Source organism: Danio rerio, chromosome 1 (assembly GCF_052040795.2).
Source record: "Danio rerio strain M-AB ecotype USA chromosome 1, GRCz13ab, whole genome shotgun sequence".
NCBI lineage: Eukaryota > Metazoa > Chordata > Actinopteri > Cypriniformes > Danionidae > Danio > Danio rerio.
Window position 1 is genome coordinate 13,538,234 of NC_141021.1, and position 23,498 is coordinate 13,561,731.

Consider the following 23,498-nt stretch of genomic DNA (forward strand, 5'->3'; position numbering starts at 1 on the left):
GACAGTAGCATACTCCAAAATGAGATACAGATTCAGAGTTCCACATTACGTGAGCAGGTTACAATGTAACCCTTTGTCCTAACAACATGCTACAAGATTTGCAGTGATACGCAATTTGGCTGTTATACAGCTATTCAGAAGCACAGAATATGCACTCACTCATAAAATAGTAAGGTGTATACTCTAATTAACACATAATAAACCTCTTTAACATTGGTAAATGTACATGCTGTATCACTGAAATGTGTTGGTTTTGAGTCTAAAGTTCAGTTTCAAACGGTTTATTTTATTTTCAAGATCTGAGGTGAACTATCTGCTGCTGCTTTCAGTAGTATGTCCCTTTATGTCCCATAAAATGACATTCAAACTCACATTGTTAGCATTTTAACACTGGATGAAGCACATGAGGTGTACCTGAGGTGATCATAGTTCATTCTGTTGTTCACCTGTAAGAAATAGAAGCCGTTTCTAAAAATAAGTTTAGGTGTTGTTTAGGACAGAAACACCTTTTAGTACGGAAAATATTTTTTTCTATCTTATGCCGTTGCTTTTAGTAAAAAAAAAAAAAACTGTTCAAATCAGCCTTTTGGCCCAATAATCAGGCACACTCACGTCAATCTGCAAATCTGCACTTGTGCTAACTCGTCAGAGAATGAGTCGAGTGAAAATGTGTTTTGATCCAGGAGTGCAATACCTAGTTCAACCACTGGGTGTCAGACTCATACTGCACCTTTAAATGTTCGATTGATTTCTGTTTTCAGTATTGAAAGACAAAAACTACACATGTGTGACTGGTTTATTACAGTGCCATACCCATCAATCCTCCCAACAAACAGAGCATCATTTCACCATGTTTCTTTAAATCATCAGAGCCATTCATACACTCTTACAATTTTATTTCTTGTTGTACTGCAAGCCAAGCAAACAGAAATACGTTATTATTGCTGAGAATGTTTTAGATCACAGACAAAAAACAAAATAAATAAATTCCCTCATGGCTCTAGATCAGAGAAGTTACAGTCCAGTTCAAACACAAAGAGCGTCCAAACTTACAAATCACATTTTTTTCTCTCTTTCTCTGTAAATTCAGAACTTTTTAAAGCATTTCAACAAGATTGCAAAACTGAATTGAGGCATTAAACGATGACACTACAGAGTAAATGTGACAGTAACGTTGGCCAGAATGAACTAAACGCCGTCATGACAAATGTACAAAGGTATTGTTCTTTAGCTTACAGCATGAGAAGATGTTATTGCCTTCTATATCTGATTTATCAATCTCTGCAGCGACAAAGACGAGATGTCTGAGCACACGAACACTATGGACACATGCAAGACCAGAACAGCGTCAAACGAGGAACTCTTTTACCCCCCGAGTGTTGAACGTGAAAACCTTATTTACCGATAATACAAAACAGTGGAATAGACACGATCGAACAATTCATGCATATATATATTGCTGTTTACGTATTGAATAAGAAATAACTGCCGAAGAGATGACGTGACTCAGGTAAAGATAAAATATGGCTTATATTCTCATAATTAAATCCCGCTCGCTTGATTGATTGTTTTAATCTGTCACTAAATATCTAAAGCTCCTCACGAATCGAAATGTGTGAAAGGTAAATGGTGTTTCGCGTTTCTAGTGCGCCTTTCCTCTCGCCCAACTCTGAACACGTTAAAATAATTTTCTAAAGCTGCGAGTGCTCTATTTTTTTTCCCCGCGTGTTACTTCTTCAGCATGTCCTGCAGTGGTCCTGGTAGATACTTCATCACCGTGTCCATGATGTTTTCCTCCTCGTCATCGTCTCCGCAGCCGGACGGGACAGCTTTCTTTGGACGGGTCATACTGCCTTCGCATGCCTGCTCCATCGCCGCCGCCTCCTCCGCTTCCGCCACCTCTCGCTTCTTTATGCCGTACTGCCGAACACAAGAGATTTTGTATTATTGAAATGCATTCACTAGGACACGAAAGTCTTCAAACGTGCAAATGGAATCAGAACGAACCACCATTTGCTCACGTTGCTAGTTTTGTGGTAAACAATTCATCTCTGCTTGTCATTAAGAAAAAAAATAATAGTTTGCCCTTGTATTCTAATATTAAAATTTAGTTTTCAGATAAATTCTCAGATTATGCCTTTCTGGGGTATTGGTGTGGCTAAAATACCACTCCCAGGGTGCCAATTACTGAGAGTTTAGGGGGATGTCCTGCTCAGTTTAGATCGAACTCTAATCAAACACACCTGCTTATAGATTACCAGAGATCTTGAGGACACTGATTTGCATGTTCAGTTGTGTTTGACTAGTGTTGGAGCTAAATTATGCTGGACACCAGACCTCTAGGACTGAGTTTAAGCTGTATAGAAGTGTCTTAAAAATGATCTAGTAAAATATTATTTATTGTCATCATGTCAAAGATCAAAATAAATCAGTTAATAGAAATGAGTTATTAAACATTTTGGGGCTATCATACACCCGGCTAAATGTGGCACAAGGCGCGGCGCAATATTCTTTTGCTACTTTAAGCTTGGCGCAAGGGTCATTTTGAGGTGTTGCGCCACAATGTTTAAATAGCAAATGCATTTGCGCTCAAATGTGCACCCATAGGCGTTCTGGTCTAAAAAAGCAGGCGTGTTTTGGCGCGTTGCTATTTTGAGAAATTGTAAATAGTCTGATCTTTAGACCAGAACAAAGTCGGTCTATTGTCTGGTGCAAAGTGCGCCTGGCTTACACACAACACACAAGATGTAGAGCAATCCGCAAATATCTTTACATATGAAAAAGATATAATATCTTAAAGATATATAAAATAAGGATATATATAGGATATAAATATTAATGATTAAAATATTACAAAACATATTCATTTCTAGCCTACATGAATTTAAAAACCATTGCCTTACTTTCTTCATCTCGGGAGGCTTTTTCAGTTCATTCAATTTGCTTTTGTATAATGTTATTATTATTAGCAGTATCATTTATTATATCCATATTTATATTTGTTTTTATTAAAAACAAGCTTAGATTTGTCCACCTGTCAGGTTTTAGACTATATGGGGCACAGTATGTGTATTTGGAAATAACTCAGTATTTTGACCACATTTTGTTATTATTAATCATTTATTTGTTTGCTGAAAATTAGAACTGAATTTAGAAATAGTATTGAAACAAATCTTTGCGCTTAACAAACGAAATTAATTACTTATAGGCTAATTGATGCCTGTGCGTAAAGGTTTGCCTATCCACGAGAGCAAAAGCGAAAGTCAACTTACTTTACGTCATGTTAATAGCAATGCGCTTATGGCGCAACGCAGCTGGCTCTTAAAGGTAATGGGAGATGAGACTCTGATTGGTTTATTCTCAAAACACACCTAAAACTCATTAAGAAAATAAATTCAACCCCTTTAGACGATGCGCCATGGCGCAAAGCGGATTTTCCCGTCCTTAAGTTAGCAAAAATGCGTTTTGACATGCCCTGAAAGCGTTTGCGCCCTGCGTTTTGCGCTCTGCGCATGGACCGTCAAAATAGAGCCCTATATGTTTAGAAACGCGTTGAAAAAAACTCTTCGTTAAACAGAAATTGGGGACAACAATAAACAGGGGGGCTAATAATTCTGACTTCAACTGTGTATATTATTTTCCTTGTTGTTGTTAGTCCATGCACTGGGAGCCAATGACAAAAATCTACAAAAATATTTTCTTCTATTCCTCCAACAAGACTGTAGATTAAAGGTAATATTGTTGTAATTAATGTTTAGTTGTATCATGTGTAGCGAGCGATTATTTGCCACGTCGCCCTGGTCGCTAATTTCACCCAGCTGGACCATCATCAAGTCAGGATCGATCACAGCTGGAGCGCATCAAGCCGAGAGACATATAAGCCCAACCTACGCCAGGAGAAGATGAGCTTCATTCCTTCTATGACTCCCTGTGCTAATGCTTGTCTCTCTGTCTCTCCATAGCGGACTCCAGCTCGTGACAATCCTCCACCCGACTACTCACTGTCCTTCACCCACTTCCCGGAGCACCAGAGCACCTCACCCTAAAGAAGAGCACCTTTTACATCACATTCACTTTGTAAATAAAGCACCCTCCGGGGACTTGTCTGTAAACTCATCCTGTTGTGCCGCTGTTTTCCCTCTGCCTCGCTACAACTGGTGGAGAATGCGCGCTTTTTCAGAGGGAAAAAAATTCAGCACTTACCAGTAAGAAGAAGTAACCACTGAATTTTCTCTGTTTTTCTTCTGTTTACAGACAGGCATCCGCTCTCTCTCTCACTCACGCTCTCTTACTCGGCTGTCATCCCCTCCTGAGTCATGTCGATCGAAGAGGTAGTACGCCATCTAGCGGAAATCTCAAGAAGACAACAAGTGATAACTGAGCAACTCACCGCCAGACAAGACCGTATGGAACAACAGCTCCGCCAAGCGGCCGGTTCCAGCCAGTTCTCTGAGGTGAGCGCCCATAGATTTATCACAAAACTCAGCGACCTGGATGATATTGATGCTTACCTGCACACCTTTGAGGTAATTGCGGAAAGAGAGAGATGGCCGAAGGAAAGTTGGGCGAGGATGTTAGCGCCATTCCTGACTGGAGAAGCTCAAAGGGCTTATTTCGCATTAGAGACACCGAAAAATGACGACTATAAAGCATTGAAAAAGGAGATACTCGCCAGAATGGGACTCTCCAATATAAGCGCAGCACAACAATTTTCTCAGTGGTCCTATGATGACAAACAGCCGGTTCGGACCCAAGCAGCCAACTTATCCAGATTGGGAAGATTATGGTTACTGGGAGGAGATCCAACCGCAGTCCAGGTCGCTGAGAAAGTAGTCATTGAAAAGATGATGAGGGCGCTACCCAGACGGCTCCGCACACTTACCAGCATGAGGAACCCCGACTCGCTGGCCGCTTTGGTGGAGGCGGTGGAGCTGGCGGAAGCTCATGTGGCCCGGGAGACTGGGGAGAGAGCGGCTCTGCCACCCCGGAGGGTAAATGCGCCATGGCGACCGGTGGAGGGCACAACACGACCAGGCAGCAGACCGGCGGTCCCCAGCCCAGTCGACGAGCCGATGCCCACAGAGCCAACAACACTCTCGGCCCCGGCCTGGACGGCAGGGTGCGTGGTACACCGCAACGTCCCTCCCGAAGCTCCCACCCGAAAAGTATGTTTAGACGGGAAAACACAGACGGCCACACTGGATACAGGAAGTGCAATAACACTGGTCCACCCAAACACATTAAAATACCATCAAGAAGGGAAAGGTCGAATCCCGATTACATGCATACACGGTGATACCCGCCACGTACCCGCCCAAAGAGTCACCATAGCGACGAAGTCGGGAAGCTGGCGCATCGAAGTAGGAGTGGTCCCAGATCTTCCAGTACCCCTCCTTTTGGGCAGAGACTGGCCGGGGTTCGATGATCTCCTCACCCACCATCAGGCTCGATCGGCTCGGGCAAAGAAGAACAGCAAGGGACGGGCTCAACGGGACCGCCAAACAGCGCTGATGGCCACCGAGAGCGACAGAGGGGGTGAGTCATCATCGGCTAACCTGTACTATGATCTTTTCCAACAGATTACCGCAGGTGGCGATTTCGGGAGAGCACAGCGTGAAGATGAAACGTTGAAGCACTGCTGGCCACAAGTCCGGATCATAGACGGTAACGAACGGTTTCCCAGCCCTCACCCCCTCCCACATTTTATTGTGCAAAATGGTCTGCTGTACTGTGTCGCAGAGAGGCGGGGGGAAACGAAGACGCTATTGGTCGTCCCGAGGACCAAAAGGGAGACTGTTCTGGAACTGGCACATACTCACCCGATGGCAGGACACCTAGGAGCAGCCAACACGATCAAAAGGATCAGAGATCGTTTCCACTGGCCCGGGTTGGATGGAGAAGTAAAGAGGTATTGTCAGGCATGCGACATCTGCCAAAGAACGTCTCCCCAACGACCACCCCCCAGCCCTCTGATACCATTACCCATCATTGAGGTGCCCTTCAACCGCATTGGCATGGACTTGATAGGGCCTTTGCCGAAGTCGGCCCGGGGACATGAACACATCCTTGTCATCCTCGATTACGCCACCAGATATCCAGAAGCGATCCCTCTGAGAAAAGCCACGTCATCGGCAATCGCTAAGGAGCTGTTTTTATTATGCAGCCGGGTAGGAATACCAGCAGAGATACTGACCGACCAGGGCACCCCATTCATGTCCCGGTTGATGGCAGACCTCTGCCGCCTCCTTAAGGTAAAGCAAATAAAAACCTCTGTTTATCATCCGCAGACTGATGGCTTGGTGGAACGCTTCAATAAGACGCTGAAGCAGATGCTCCGCAGGGTGGTGGCAGAGGATGGGTGCGACTGGGACCTCATGATCCCGTACGTGCTTTTCGGGACCAGAGAAGTTCCCCAAGGATCTACAGGTTTTACACCTTTTGAATTGCTGTTCGGCCGCCAACCACGAGGGCTATTGGACGTGGCTCGGCAAGCTTGGGAGCAAGAGCCAGCCCCACAACGGTCAGTGATTGAGCACGTACGGGACATGAGAGGACGTATAGAGAAAGTCATGCCCATCGTCAAGCAACATCTGACCGAAGCCCAGCGCGCCCAACAGCGATTATATAACCGGCCCGCCCAACCCAGAGAGTTTCAACCAGGGGACAAGGTAATGATCCTGATACCTACCACCACCTCGAAGTTTTTGGCATCCTGGAAGGGGCCATATACAGTGGTAGAAAGGGTAGGGCCGGTAAACTATCGAGTCCGTCAGCCGGGACGAAGAAGAGAAGAACAACTTTACCACATCAACTTAATGAAGAAATGGGTTGCAGCTCCAGGTCATCTAGTTGCCTTCTCAGAAGAAACTTCTCCCGTTGTCCATATAGGTGAGCAACTCTCACCAAATCAGAAGGCGGAGCTGCAAGCCTTGGTCGGTCAGTTCAGGGATGTGTTCTCAGAGAAACCGGGCCGAACCACCATCATCCAGCACGACATCATCACCCCACCTGGCACCATCGTCCGGCAGAGGCCTTATCGAGTACCAGAAGCTCGCCGGCTGGCTATCAACGAGGAGATCCAAAAGATGAGGAAATTGGGAATCATCGAACCATCTCGTAGCCCGTGGTCCAGCCCCATAGTGATGGTCCCCAAACCCGATGGCACCCTCCGCTTCTGCAATGACTTCAGGAAGCTGAACGAAATTTCCAAATTCGACGGGTACCCCATGCCTCGGGTGGACGAGCTGCTGGATCGGCTGGGTGGAGCCCGATTCATATCCACGATCGACCTCACCAAAGGCTACTGGCAACTACCACTAAGTGAAAGCGCCAAGGAGAAAACCGCCTTCTCCACTCCCGGTGGGCACTGGCAATACCGGGTTCTTCCCTTCGGGCTCCACGGGGCTCCAGCAACATTCCAGCGTATGATGGACATCCTGCTGAGACCCCACCAGCCGTATGCAGCAGCATACCTCGACGACCTAATCGTCCACTCCGAGTCATGGGAAGAACATCTATCCCGGTTGCGGAGGGTGCTCCTTGATATTCGTAGGGCTGGGCTCACAGCTAATCCCAAGAAATGCCACCTGGGTCTAGCAGAAGCCAAATACCTCGGTTTCCACATCGGTAGAGGTCTCATACAGCCACAACAGAACAAGATCAGAGCACTACAAGAAACTCCACAACCCACCACAAAGACCCAGGTACGTGCATTTCTGGGGTTAGCGGGCTACTATAGATGTTTCATTCCCAATTTCTCAACCATAGCCAGCCCTTTGACAGACCTGACCAGAAAGGGGCAGCCAGAGAGGATACAATGGAGCAGAGAAGCAGATGGCGCGTTTCAAGCCCTGAAGACTGCACTAACATCCTCACCGGTACTGCACGCACCTGACTTTGGCTGCCCCTTCATTCTTCAGACAGACGCTTCCGACTCGGGCCTGGGCGCGGTCCTCTCCCAGGTCCACGGCGATGAAGAACACCCCATCATGTACGTGAGTCGGAAGCTTACCCCTGCAGAGACCCGGTACGCCACGGTAGAGAAAGAGGCCCTGGCGATCAAGTGGGCAATCCTGGAGCTCAGGTATTACTTACTTGGCAGAAGATTCACCCTGGTGACCGACCACGCTCCACTACAATGGATGTCAACAGCGAAAAATAACAACGCTCGAGTCACCAGATGGTTCCTGTCGCTCCAGGATTACAACTTCACTGTTCAACATCGAGCCGGGGCCTCCCACGGAAACGCCGACGGGCTCTCAAGGCTATGGTCAGGATGGGCAGGTCTGTCAAAACATTCTACCCCCCCTCTAAATACTCTACCTTTCCTCCGCAGAACACCCAGGACCAGGACGACGCTAAGGGGGGGGGAATGTAGCGAGCGATTATTTGCCACGTCGCCCTGGTCGCTAATTTCACCCAGCTGGACCATCATCAAGTCAGGATCGATCACAGCTGGAGCGCATCAAGCCGAGAGACATATAAGCCCAACCTACGCCAGGAGAAGATGAGCTTCATTCCTTCTATGACTCCCTGTGCTAATGCTTGTCTCTCTGTCTCTCCATAGCGGACTCCAGCTCGTGACGATCCTCCACCCGACTACTCACTGTCCTTCACCCACTTCCCGGAGCACCAGAGCACCTCACCCTAAAGAAGAGCACCTTTTACATCACATTCACTTTGTAAATAAAGCACCCTCCGGGGACTTGTCTGTAAACTCATCCTGTTGTGCCGCTGTTTTCCCTCTGCCTCGCTACACATGTTAATCTTAATGTATTTCCATGTGTGATCATTTTGTTTTGCATAGGGTTTATAATTTTTTCGATGCTCAAAATATCAGTACAGTAGCCATTGACTGCATTTCTCCAAGGACCTCCATTTCAGAAAACACATCTTCCTGGCCTGAGGGTGAGTAAATCAACATCAATATTTCATTTTGTGGTGAACTCTCCCTTTGTGGATGTGGAAAAAAGTAAAAGCCGAACTTGATGACTGTAAGCGAGTGTTCCCGCTGCTCTCTCACCTTGTCTCTGATGCCCTGCCGAATGTTCTCTCGCTCGGCCTCCATCTTGGCGTGTTTGGCCTTCCTCTCCTCCTCTTCCTGTCTCAGAGCTTCCTGTCTCTCCTCCTCCTTCTCCTTTTCTGCCTCTGGGTCTTTATCTTCTTCTCCTCCCAGCATTTTACCAACATCAGGGGGACCTCCTGCAAAACAGATCATAAATCAAGTTTCTATAGTGAAATACATTCACCTTAAACTTTTCATTGGTAATTCAGCATGAAGGCAACATTATTTTTATTAGCTAATCATACACTAAGTAGATTAATTGTATCAGCAATATAAACTCACCGGCCACTTTATTAGGTACACCTGTCCAACTGCTCTTTAGTGCAAGTTTCTAATCAGCCAATCACATGGCAGCAACTAAATGCATTTAGAGATGGTCAAGACGATCTGCTGCAGTTCAAACCGAGCATCAGAATGGGGAACAAATTAAGGTGACTTAAGTGACTTTGAACATGGCATGGTTGTGGTGCCAGACGGGCTGGTCTGAGTATTTCAGAAACTGCTGATCTACTGAGATTTTCACGCACATCCATCTCTAGGGTTTACAGAGGATGGCCTGAAAAAGAGAAAATATCCATTGAGCGGCAGATCTGTGGGCGCAAATGCCTTGTTGATGCCAGAGGTCAGAGGAGAATGGCCAGACTGGTTCCCAACTGATATAAAGGCAACAGTAACTCAAATAACTACTTGTTACAACTGAGGTATACAGAAGAGCCTCTCTGAACACACAATACGTCCAACCTTGAGGCGGATGGGCTACAGCAGCAGAAGACTGAGTGGGGGATATTTTCTTGGCACGCTTTGGGTACATTACTACTAACTGAGCATTGTGTCAATGCCACAGCCTACATGAGTATTGTTGCTAACCATGCCCATCCCCTTATGACCACAGTGTACTCATGATAACGCACCATGTCATAAAGCACGAATCATCTCAGTCCTGGTTTCCTGAATATGACAATGAGTTCACTGTACTCAAATGGCCTCCACAGTCACCAGATCATAATCCAATAGAGCACCTTTGGGATGTGGTGGAACTGGAGATTCGCATCATGGATGTGCAGCCGAAAAATCTGCAGCAACTGCCTGAGGCTATCATGTCAATAAGAACCAAAATCTCTGAGGAATATTTCCGGTATCTTGTTGAATCTATGCCAAGAAGGATAAAGGCAAAAGGGGGTCCAACCCGGTACTAATAAAGGTTATGGGTAAGGTGTACCCAAAAAAGTGCCTGGTGAGTGTATATTATTTAAGCCTAAATAGAAGAATGGTGTGTTTTCATTTAAGAAAAAAGTATTATTACCACTGTTTTCAAGTTTTGATGCTTAATATTTTTAAATAAAAAACAGGAATATATAGAAAAAAAAAGAAAATAGCAGTAGAATACAATTGATTGATTCATTTATTTAAAAATGAAGTCTAACAGACCTTGCAGTGTATATTTGGGGTACTTAAATGTACTTTGACAGTAGCAAAAAATCTGTTAATCTATAATTGTGTGACTGTAAGTTTTAAAGGTCCAGTGAAATCTAAAAAAAGTTCATATCAGTATGTTGAAGGATATCTATAAGCTAGTGAGCTCCAAAGTAGTGATACAATTTGCATTTAGAAGATATAAACCTTTATAAAACAATTTATATGGCATCACCCAATATTTCAGTTTCTGAACAAAATTCTGACCAATCAACTGAGCTCTAGTATCCCTTCAAGATGAGTCTCATTTCACAACCATTCTCACTGGCAGAGCTGTGGCAGAAACAAATTGCTATTGGCTATTTTTTTAAAAGGGGGGGGGGGGGGGGGCTACTATATGTCCCGTCCAGTACAAAATGTTTTAGTTGATGCACATTTGCATATTTCAAAGTACTTCACAAGACCTTTAACAAAAATTGTCCATAGCTCATATTTACAAATTATTTTAATTGCATTATGAAAATGTATCTCTGCATTTTAAGTGAGTTTTATTGACATTTTATTAGTCAAATGTAGTCCGTGTTGGTCTTTAAAATTACAGTACAAAAAACAAGCCTAGAACAGCCAGTACTTTTCCTTTCAACAGATTTCTTTCTGAGAATGTTTTGCTGTAAACTGAGAAACCACCCTGCTATGTTGAGGAGAAAACAAAACAAAAACGATGACAGGCAAAAACAAAAGTCAAAAAGCCTATAACCAACTCAGCAAAACAAAGTTAACTCATAAATAATACATCTAGCAGAGCAGATCCAGAAACCTGCAGGCACACAAACATCCCAGAGCATCAGAGAAAAAGATATCAGATGAAAAAAAAAGTCACTGATGCCTCAACATACTTCACAAAAAGCCTGATGTCTGTAGTCAAACACACACACAGGACATCACATTCAGATCTTCTGCAGCAAAGTCTGAAATGTGAAGCGATGATATGTGTGACAAATATCATGCCTTGTGTGCTATGTGAGGGAGAGTGGGAGTGTGACATCCACACACACATACACACATAGAGGTTTGTTTTTGTGAATTATGGGGACATGCCATATGTTTCCATTGGTTTTACTGAACAAACTGTATTTTCTATTGCCCTACGCTATCCCTGAACCCAACCCTCACTGGAAACGGTAACCCGCGTTATGTAATAATATAACTTTTCCAAAGTAACGAATAAAGTAACGCATTACTTTTAAAAATAAGTAATGTGTTGCAGAATAAAAATGACCTTAGGTTAAATCACACACTCAATGAGCTAGCATGCTGCGAGGGAACAGACAGTTGGCTCGCACTCATCATCATCAGGTCTCTTTTTTCACAAAGTCAGTGTACTGCTCTAGTAACTGGATAACCCAGGATATTGGTTTATTTTAAGTTAGAGGGAGTATCTGGTATGTTAGTACTTACTGAAGACGCAAACGGTTTCACAACAACTCTGTTCAATTAAATTAACTGGTTCACTTAGAAGATCCGGTTAAAAGAAACAATTCATTTGTGAATAGCCAGCCTGATCTTATTTTTACGTTTTGTCAGTTTAGTGGCTAAATCGTACGAGTTCAGTCGTTCGAAAATGTAAGATTTTAAAAAGGAGGCGTGGCACCTAACCCCACCCATAACCCCAATCAGGCCCGTGCAGAGACCGTCCAAAGGGCATGTGCAGGATACATTTTTTGAAGAGGGGGGGTTAGGGTGCGGGGGGGTTGTTGTTGTTGTTGCGCGCGTACTGAAGAGCGGTGTTGTCGCGCGCCTACTGAAGGGCGGGACCGAGGGTGTGCCGCGTCGCGGGGGCACTTTTGATCATTTTGGAAGGACACTTTCTATCCAAGACTAAAAAGGGCATGTGCACTGCACATGTTGAGCCCTATGTGTGCACGTACCTGACCCCAATCGTCATTGGGTGATGAGCAAATCGTACTAAATTGTGCAAATAAGATTGTAAAAATTCATACAAATTAGCCACTAAATCAAAAAGTTCTGAATCGCCGTGAGATTGCGTTGGAATAGCTCGTCATCACTACAGACAGAAACAGAAACAATGGCAGGCCGGAGACTTATATTTTTCCAATGGAACTCATCAAACAAAAGAAGTGGATTGATGTTAAGTGTAGATTATGTGTAAGTAAAACTCAACAACTGCAAGAAACACAAAATTAAAAAAAAAAAAAAAAATGAATGCGAAGCACTTTACCCGCACCCCACCTTCAGCTAAATAGCAAATGATAGACATTAGTTCAGGTTCACCAGGTAAAACAATTCGAATAAACTCAAAAAAAAAAAAAAACATTGTTATTGCTTTTATTGTTAAGAAGATGTAGCCACTGTCGACTGTAGAATTTACACATTTTTAAGGCCAGGTGAAGCAATTTATTCAGTGTATATAGCTTAAAAATGTATCTTAACTTGTGGATGTTTTTGTTACTCAATATTGTAATGCAGTACTTTCAAAAGTAACTTTCCTCAACACTGCTGAAAATTTTACAGTTTTACTTAAAATCGAATTCTGTATGATTCATAAGCTTTTTGAGACATGGGGACCAATGTCACCTTGCAATACCGTGACATTACACACATTAGTGTCCTGATATATCACAATAACCCACTTATATCTCATTTCTAAAAACTGATTTCTATTGTCTTTGCCATGGTGACAGTAAATAAAATTTGACTAAATATTTTACAAGACACTAGTATTCAGCTTAAAGTGCTATTTAAAGGCTTAACTAGGTTCATTAGGAAAGTTAGGGTAAGTAGGAAAGTCATTGTAATGATAGTTTCTTCTGTAGATAATCAAAAAAATAAATATATTGCTTAAGGGGGTTAATATTATTGACCTTAAAATGGTTTTAAAAACATTTTTCTAGCTGAAATAAAACTAATAAGACTTTCTCCAGAAGAAAAAATATTATAGAAAATACTGTAAAAAAATTCTTGCTCCGTTAAACATCATTTGGGAAATATTTGAAAAAAAAAAATTCATAGGAGGGCTAATCAATTTGACTTTAACCCCTTGATGCACTTCATGGGTCTAAAGTGACCCGTCTAAGTTTATTTTTTCTATATCTATTTTATAGCTTGTGCATTAAGGGGTTAACTGTATATACACACACCCACACACACACACACACACACGCACGCACGCACACACACACACACACACAGGCAGACAAAGGGAGAGATCCATTTCTGTGGTCTGGCTTTAAACACACGCTGAAACACAAACTGTACATCATCAGAACATTACACCATGAGACGAGCAATGTTCTAACAAGTGCAATATCAAGGGAGAAAGAGAGCTAATGAAGGCCCATGGCTGCAGATGGGGCTTTGTTCAAAGAGCTAAGATGTACAATGATAATAGAGCGCAGAGAGAGAGAAAAAAAAAGAGCCGTTATGCCTGAACACTGTCAGATGATGTTGACTGTTGGTGACAACAGTCCTAAAAATGTCATAAAAAAGCCACTTTGTGGTAGCGAAATGCCTTTATAAGCCACTCATTAACTGAAAGACGAAATGAATGCCTAGGAGCAGATATTGATAAGTGCTTAACTGTAATTGATCTTATGAGGAAACGTAACTATTTTATGTTTTGTCAGTTTAGTGGCAAATTTGGACTAGTTCAGTTGGATGAAAATGTACAATTTTAAAAAGGAGGTGTGGCACCTGACCCTGCCCCTAAACCCAACCATTATTGAGGGATGAGCAAATTGAATTAGGAATTAGCCACTAAATCAAAAAGTTACAAACTGCCGTGAGATTGTGTTGGTAATTGTAAATCATGTAGTATATTAAAGGGATGTTTATATCGCAAAAAAAAAAATCTAGAGTCAAATACTCTGTATTTAAATTTTTTTGATGTAAATGTATGTGTTGATTGCAAGTAATGTTACCAAATTTGGGGTAACACCTTACAACAAGGTCCCATGAGTTAATGTACTTACTAACATGGACAAACACTGAACAATACAATTATTACAGTATTTAATCATGTTCTTTACTGAAAATAAAGCTGTTCATTGTTAGTTCATGTTATCTCTCAGTGCATTAGCTATTGTTAACAAGCATTTAATAATGCATTAGTAAATGCTGAACTATGATTAATATATGCCTTACAATTATGGCTTATTCTTAGTGCATATTAGTAAATACCTTCACTAACTTTATCAAATGCAACAATGTTGTTAAATGTGACCAAATTTTGTAATCAAGGTAAAATCATGTAATGACTGCTAAATATTCATTTATTTATTCATTTTCCTTGGGCTTAGTCCCTTTATTAATCAGGGGTTGCCACAGCGGAATGAACCGCCACTTACCCAGCTTATGTTTATACAGTGAACAACCAAAACCCTGAGAAACTCACATTCACACTCACATACACTACAGCCAATTTAGTTTATCCACATGTTTTTGGACTGTAAGGGAAACCGGAACACCCGAATACGAGGGGAACATGCAAACTCCACACAGAAATGAAACAGAAACTTGCCCAGCCGGGGCAAATTATCAAAATACAATAACTTGCCTAATTACCCTAACCTGCCTAGTTAACCTAATTAAGTTAAGCCTTTAAATGTCACTTTAAGCTGTATAGAAGTGTCTTGAAAATTAAATGGTCAAATATTATTTACTGGCATCATGGCAAAGATAAAATAAATCAGTTATTAGAAATGAGTTATTAAAACTATCATGTTTAGAATTATGCTGAAGAAAATCTTATCTCCGTTAAACAGAAATTGGGGAAACAAAATAAACAAAGGGGCTTATAGTTCTGAATTTAACTGTATATCTGAAAATGTATATACAGCATATGCTCTTTAAGTGTCTGTATATGACACAGAGTGCCTGTTTATTTTTCAGAGTATACTGTATACTGTATTTTACAGCCATGTTTTTAACTCCTGAAAATAAATATTCAATCCTTATCCTGCCCTTATGAACATTTTATAGTTACCATGGTTTATCAGAGATTTAATTATCATTTGTATAGCCACAGTTCTACTATATACACCATGGTTAAACAATCTTTTTTTGTTGTTGTTGTTGTTGTTGTTGTTTTTGCTTTATTTAAACCGTATGGTTAACTTTTGTAATGGTGCAGTCAGTTTCTTAAATAATCCTCGAATTTTAGCTTCAAGGAGGAGAGTGTGATAAAAATGAGCAACTGCATCTGCACTGCCATGGCGAAACACAAAAATTCACCAGTCTGGTTGACTTTACAGTGTTAACATATGGTGTTTTGTTTGCTCCAATTTCAGTGTTTTGTACCTCTCCACAGATGGCATCAAAACGGTTCTCTTTCTGAAATGTTAAAACAAAGCTGCTATTTTCATACAGTTTTTTCCCACCTCAGGTCTTTGAAGACTCGCAGTCACACACACACTACTCTCAAATCAAGTTTACTCTTGGGAAAGGTTGCATCATTTTACCATTTCTACATCACGATGGGAAAACAAACAAGTCTGTTCATTTTCTTAATTATCACACAAACTGTCTGACTACATTCGTCGTACTGTTCAACTAAATAAAGTAAGAATTTTGTTATACATGTTAATTTATAAGGAAATAAATCAGATTTGCTTTGCCAAATTTACAGCCAAATTTACAAATGTATTATTTTGATATAAACTGACAATACATTTGTTACGCTTCACCATTCATCTGTTACGCTCTTATAAATTTGATTTAAATTCAGAGAATGGTTGATGTCTTTTATTTTTAAATATTTACGATTGGGAAGGGTTGCATCATTTTGACTATTTCTATATTGTGATAGGAAAATGTGACCCCTATATCTTTCCATTTTTTTAATTTTTACACTAAATTTGTCATGCTTTTGCTATTTATCTCTTACACAACTTGACAAAAACATCATTTATTATCATAAAGTTCATAAATGCATTAGAAATGAGCAAGAAAGCTTCCAGATTTGCGACACTAAATTTACAAACCTTTCCGTCTTAGATCTCTGAGAACCGTTGATGTCTTTTATTTTGAAATATTTACTCTTGGGTCGCATAATTTGGTCATTTATTCATTATTATGGGAAAAATGACTTCTATATTTTTTATATTTTCTTAATTTTGATATAAACTGACTATACATTTGCCATTTGCCAAAATGATTTTATGTACAATTAACTTTAATGTGTAATAGGAATAAAACGGGATCATAAACGAATGATTTCTCCACTCAAATGAATGGCAGCTTGGACCCGGAAAGAGTATTACGTACGTCACAAACACGTCACCACTTAACAAGCGGATAGAATGTTCCATTGCAACAGCAGCGCCAAACAACAACCCCGAATTGCGCCATTTTAGAGTGAAAGCGATCGGCTGTCTATCTGCTTGTTAAGTGGTGACATGTTTGTGACGTATGTATACTGTTTCCGGGTCCAAGCCGCCATTCATTTGAGTGGAGAAATCATTCGTTTATGATCGCGTTTTATTGATATCACACATTAAATTTAATTTTATATAAAATCATAGTGTACACAACAATCTCTGGGCTTGCTGCATAACAAATACCAAAAATGTAACAATTTATAAAAAAATTATCACTTTCTGGCCATCGGATATTAGGCATGGACATATATACTGCGATCGTCATTTTCGAAAGCATTAAATCGCTTTGTAAACGTTTATTATTACCATTTCATGAGTTTCCTCATTCAGTTGAATAGAGCGCTTGGACCCGGAAGCCGCTTCGCGTGACGTCACACTTAACAAGCGGATTGGATCTTATTGCTGTTGCCATGGCGAGCAGCTGCTTTGTTTTTTATTTATTTATTTATTTAAAAAGCACATTAAAACTGAGATACAACCTGAAAGACGACAATAAAACACTTACTATCACAATCATCAGCACTTTTAATAGTTTATTTTACAGACTTAAAATATGCTGTTGTTCTTTTGGAATTTTCATTCCAAAATGGCCACCGCGGCATCTAGTGGCTGTTTCCCAAATCGCACTAGCGTGTCGCCTCTTGGTGATTCTTTGCTAACAGTAAAATGGTTAAGGTGATCATATTAGAACCATTTTTGATTAACCAAAAGAACCTATTCGGGAAAAGTTCCTAACTCTTTATTGGATGAAGGACCGTATAGTAACTTCATTGACGTTGATTACTCAGTAGTTATTCCTTTATTCTTTTTGCTGTTTATTTGAGAGGGGTCTGGCTGCAGACCTGGTGCAGTGCAATCTGGGCTGCATCCAATGCTTTTTAATGGGCTCACCTAACCCCACCCCTAACCCTACCCGTCACAGTGACGTCACTAGCTACATTTGAGTGCATTGTGTCTGACATTGCATCGCTGAGTGATGCAGCCTCAGCTTGCATCATAAAGGCTGCATCCAGATACTATTGGTTTATTTGATTTAAAAACAAGCAAACAAACAAAAATACAGCTAAACCAACTTAATATAAATGTAAATATTTATGTAATATTTAAATGTAATTTTTTTTAGGTTATACAAGTTTAAAAGTCCTGTAATAACAAGCTTTTGTTCAATGCATGTTTCAATGAATGTTTTTCATAATCTCTCTCTCTATATAAATATTCACTGTAAGAAAGCTTGTTTTCATGAGGGTAAAGTCTGCATGAACTGGAAGCTGTGACTGTTTTTTTTTTTTTGTATTTTGATGGTTTCTAGAGAAACTAAATGTTAGATGAGAAAATAGTGGGCGGGGCTTGTTTTTTTTCTACTGTAAGCTGATTGGATGTAGTAAAGAAGGCATTTCATTCAGAAAGATTGGGTTTCAGGAGAGTTATTACAACCTAACAGACACCTCCTAATCACCATTTATGTTGGTTGTCAAAACTAACAACTAAAGGGGTGTGGTTAAATATGTTAGCCACACCCAATACCTCAGACAGACGTAATCTGAAAGTTTAAAAGAAAACAGAAAGTGCATTTTCAGATTTCAAATTCAGATTACAAGGCATACAAAAAAAATGTCTTGATGACATGCACAGATGAATTGTTCATCACAGAACTATCAACGTGAGTTAACTAAATCAATATGGTTAGTATTGATGTCATGCCTACTTTAAGCAGTCTCCATGGAACAATGGATGCCAGTAAAGCAGCATTTTAAGAGCGTGCAGCCCTGCCCTCTTGAACCCCTGAGACGAGCTGAAGTCTTTTTTGTTTTGAAATATTTAGTCTTGTGGCAGCTGCTGCTCTTCAGCCTGTCCTCTGCTGCAGTCAGCTGCTCTGTGGCCTCCGTCCAGCGGTGACATCAGCTCGTCTACTTTAAACACAATCCGGTCTGAATGCGCTGAAGCAAATATTTGAACTGCGTGGTCATTTGGGCATCCACATCACAGGAGCACATCATATCGCTCCACACAAACAGGCTCTCAGGCTGCTGGGATGGCTTGTTATTGTATGAACTTAACCAGAGCATCGCCCTGAATAATTAGCTTCTATATTTATGCGCCGTGGTATTTATATGGTTCTTCATTGTACTTCAGAGAATACCATTCCATGAATAGGGTACACTTTGTGCCGTGAATTTTTTTTATGCTAGAGTCACGAATCCCAGGTTTTAGTAATTTATTTATTTTTATATTGTTAGACCTATTGGATGTGTTTAATAAACTGCTATTTTAGAACTACCTAATATAACTAAAGTACACTACCTGACAAAAGTCTTGTTACCTATCCAAGTTTTAGGAGCAGCAAATAATAACTTGACTTCTAGTTGATCGTTTGGTATCAGAAGTGGCTTATATGAAAGGCAAAGGCCTCTAGATTACACTTATTTTACCAAAATAATATATGATTATGCCTTGATATTTAATGATTTAATCAGGATAGTGAGGTCTGACTTTGCTTAGACAAAAGTCTTGTCACTTAACTGATATAATGTACAGTAGAATATAAAGTCATGGTGTAGTGGGGAAAAAATACTGTGTAAGACTCCCCTGAGCTTGGAGGACTGCATCCATACATCTTTGCAATGTCTTAAATAACTTATAAAGTCATCTGGAATGGCAAAGATAGTGTTCTTGCAGTTCATCAAGATTATTGGGATTCATCTTTAATGCTTCCTCTTTTATCTTACCTCAAACATGCTCAATAATATTCATGTCTAGTGACTGGGCTGGCCAATTCTGAAGCATCTTGACCTTCTTTGCTTTCAGAAACTTTGATGTGGAGGCTGAGGTATGAGGAGCGCTATCCTACTGAAGAATTTGCCCTCTCCTGTGGTTTGTAATGTAATGGGCAGTACAAATGTCCTGATACTTCAGGCTGTTGATGTTGCCATCCATCCTGCAGATCTCTTAAACAACCCCATACACTGCAAAAAAATGCTTTTCTTGCTTAGATTCTTTGTCTTGATTCTAGTCCAAAAATCTAAAAACTTTTGAATCATGAAGAATTTTCTAGACAAGCAAAACATATTGTCTTGTTTTAAGATATAATATGCCAAATTTAAGTGAGTTTTCCCTTAAAACAAGCAAAATAATCTGCCAATATGGTAAGCAAAAAAATCTTATGTCAAAAGGAAAAACAAGATTATTTTGCTTACCCCATTTGCAGATTATTTTGTTTTTTTTAAGGACAAACTCACTTAATATTGGCGTATTATTTCTGAAAACAAGACAATATGTTTTGCTTGCCTAGAAAATGCTTCTTGATATAAGAATTTTTAGATATTTGGACTAGAAACAAGACAAAAAAAATCTAAATAGAAAAGCATTTTTGCAGTGTACTAAATGTAACCCCAAACCATGATTTTTTCTTTACCAAACTTGACTGATTTCTGTAAGAATCTTGGGTCCATGTGGTTTCCAGTAGGTCTTCAAGAGATGATCCATCAGAAAAATTGACCTTTGGCCACTTTTCCAAGTGATCAACTAGAAGTCAAGTTATTATTTGTTGCTCATACAATTGTGATCGACGACAAGACTATTGTCAGGAAGTGTACAAATTAAATTACTAATTTTAATGAACAAAAAACTAATATTTTGCTGTGTGTTTAGCTCTGTTCCTCTTCTGCAAACCTCAGTCGTAACGAGTGGTTACTTAAAATACTGTTGCCTTTCTATCAGCTGGAACCAGTCTGGCCATTCTCCTCTGACCACTGGCATCAACAAGGCATTTACGCCCACAGAACTGCTGCTCACTGAATATTTTCTATTTTTCAGACCATTCTCTGTAAACCCAAGAGATCGTTGTGCAAGAAAATCCCAGTAGATCAGCGGTTTCTGAAATACTCGTCTGGCACCAACAACAACATTCAAAGTCACTTAAATCCCCTTTCTTCCCCATTCTGATGCTCGGTTTGAACTGCAGCAGATCATCTTGACCATGTCTAAATGCATTGAGTTGCTGCCATGTGATTTGCTGATTAGAAATTTGCGTTAACGAGCAGTTGAACAGGTGTACCTAATAAAGTGGCCGGTGAGTGCATTTTGTACCCTATTGTTGAAAGCGCCTATATTAATGATGAAAATAATGACCTTTGGCACAGTGTTATCGAAGTGGAACTATCTAGAGAGCATCACTATGACATTGCTGTATAACTGATATATTACATTATGCACAGCAGCGCCGCTTCTTCTAGCAGTACCGTTCTCTCTCCGGTGCGTGGAGTTTAAACGGCACGGAACGCACGTGACCGCCATACTGCAGCACCGACTCCAGTTTTTCAATGTAACTTCTAATCTCCCAAAGCGAAAACATACTCACCTCCCATAGCTGCCTTCAGCAGGAAATTCATGATGGCTTTTCAGGTGTTTCAGTCCTGGTGCTCGACACTTCAAATGTATAGGAGCAGCGATCGATTTACTGCCGGATCTGCCAATGAAACACATCGATTTTAATTATAATAATTGATGGTGATCGATTAAGCACGTCAATATGCAATATATGAATATTCAATTCACAATTTCTAATTGTCCCATACAGTTATAGCCTAATACATTTTAAGATGCAAAAAAAAATAGAGCACACAGGCTATATAATCGGCACATACAGCTAATGCAATATTAAAAACAGCAGCATAACTGCCTGCAGCTCAATAAATAAAGCATGAACAACTTGCACGGAACGTTTTGTCCTTCATCTCACAACGTAAAACCCTTTCCCCACCACATATTTTCATGTTCCAGCGCAAAATTACAGAGCACAGCCATCCTTCAGTGACAGATCATCAAATCCCTCCGTGCAGCTGATGCTGATAGCGACAATCAGGCTGTCACACTACAGCAACCCCATTGTGCTCAGCTAATTCAGCTGACTTGCGTTCCTGTCTCACTCCGCCGTGCGTATTTTAGCCAGAAGAAATATATAGGCTACCTATCAACTTCCGGGGGTCACAGATCCATAAGGTAACTTTACGACTCCCTTCATCCAGCGCAGGACGGTCTATTTAGCCACACGGCCCAATGATCCCTACAAAAGTGTTTTTGCGCTCCGACCTCAGTCAGTATAGTCTTGGCGCATTACCTTACTTGAACCCCCGCCGCAAAGGCTCGGCAGTATCTAGTAGCTGCACACGCCGCTTTCAGCACCACCTTCACCGGACAGCGCCTGCTCGCGCGCGGCAGCAGAAAAGCAGTGGTGTGAATCAATAATACCTGCTCGGAGTCCGTCCGCGGGTGATCGTGCCGATGTGGAAGTTGTCGTGGGCCAGTTGTGCAAGATGTGTATTAACGTTCACCCGCTACGAGCATCTCCGAGCGTCTCTTCCTGCTCGCCCAGCGCCTGTCAGAGTGTTGGCCAGGGGAACTGCAAGACGGTGAAAGCCCTGTGCATCACACGCAGCCTTTTTCCATCAAAACATCCCACGTCCCCAGCCGGAGAGAGCAGCAGTCATTGATTGGCGGTGCCGGGAGTGAAACACGCCTCTGCTCTGCCAGTGCTTCCGCGGCTGATGGTTCTCCGTGTAGCGCGCGCTGCTGTCAGAGCCGAGCTGAGGAATGAAAGATGGACGGGTCTTCACCCCTCATGACTTGGGCGTCGGAGTCTCTGGAGGGAAAATGCTGATTCAGGATCTGTGGCTCAGACTGGGCTTGTCCTTTTCAGGAACAACTCATCCCCTCCCCCCGTATGATGCTGCCCAGTGCTCCTAAAACACACCGCATTTGGATACTTCAGGGTCATACTCGTTTTTGAAAAAAAAAAAAAAGAGAGATTATTGCTTTTTTTCCCAGAAAATATGAAATATAGCCATAAAACTGACCATTGTAATACACTAAAAAGGAGTTTTGCTGTTTGTTCAAACAATTTCTTAAAAATGAGCTCAATCAACACAATTCTTGAGACAAGTTCATCCTTTTATGTTCAATCCACTCAAATTTGCAAAAACAATGAAATTAGCTTAACATGAAGGGATTGTACGGAACCCAGCGCTTTTTACAGTGTATATTATGGATGCAATTTATATACACTCACTGGCCACTTTATTAGGTACACATGTCCAACTGTTCATTAACGCAAATTTCTAATCAACCAATCACATGGCAGCAACTCAATAGGCATGTAGACATGCTCAAGACGATCTGCTGCAGTTCAAACCGAGCATCAGAATGGGGAAGAAAGGGAATTTAAGTGACTTGGAATGTGGCATGGCTGTTGATGCCAGACAAGCTGGTTTGTCAGAGGAGAATGGCCAGTCTGGTTCAAGCTGATTGAAAGTAACTCAAATAACCACTTCATACAACCGAAGTATGCAGAAGAGCATCTCTGAACCCACAACTTGCAAACCTTGAAGCAGATGGGCTACAGCAGCAGAAGACCACACCAGGTGCCACTCCTGTCAGCTAAGAACAGGAAAGTGAGGCTACAATTCGCACAGGCTCACCAAAATGGGACATAATGACTGGATGATTAGAAAAAACGTCTGGTCTGATGAGTCTCGATTTCTGCTGCGACATTCGGATGGTAGGGTCAAAATTTGGCATCAACAACATGAAAGCATGAATCCATTCTGCCTTGTATCAACGGTTCAGGCTGC

The 23,498-nt window shown here is 41.4% G+C and overlaps 2 protein-coding genes across 3 annotated transcripts in view; one reads left to right on the forward strand and one right to left on the reverse strand.

Moving 5' to 3' along the window:
- LOC147846700 (uncharacterized) overlaps positions 1-8,915 on the forward strand; it is a 37,727-nt gene extending 28,812 nt beyond the window's left edge. The window contains exons 2-3 of the mRNA XM_087238355.1: positions 3,759-6,358; positions 8,807-8,915. Coding sequence (XP_087094481.1) covers positions 4,317-6,358; positions 8,807-8,915 — 2,151 coding nt within the window. The 5' untranslated portion in view covers positions 3,759-4,316. The remainder of the gene's footprint in view (positions 1-3,758; positions 6,359-8,806) is intronic.
- Positions 779-22,538, reverse strand: cplx2a (complexin 2a). Of its 2 annotated transcripts, none has more exons than XM_087235519.1 (4): positions 21,839-22,538; positions 21,230-21,337; positions 9,023-9,201; positions 779-1,920 (listed from the first exon to the last, which is right to left on the reverse strand). In XM_087235519.1, exons 2-4 carry the CDS (start codon positions 21,258-21,260, stop codon positions 1,729-1,731), a joined length of 402 nt encoding a protein of 133 aa, XP_087091645.1. In that variant the 5' UTR covers positions 21,261-21,337; positions 21,839-22,538; the 3' UTR covers positions 779-1,728.
- Between the last annotated feature and the right edge of the window lie 960 nt (positions 22,539-23,498).

What these genes read in the sequence shown, in the direction of transcription:
- cplx2a (XM_087235519.1), bottom strand. Translation starts at nt 21,260, where the DNA reads ATGAATTTCCTGCTGAAGGCAGCTATGGGAG. An exon ending in GCTGAAGGCAGCTATGGGAG is followed by an intron (nt 9,202 to 21,229) that starts GTGAGTATGTTT and finishes TCTGTTTTGCAG; the next exon opens with GAGGTCCCCCTGATGTTGGT. An exon ending in GGCAGGGCATCAGAGACAAG is followed by an intron (nt 1,921 to 9,022) that starts GTGAGAGAGCAG and finishes TGTGTTCGGCAG; the next exon opens with TACGGCATAAAGAAGCGAGA.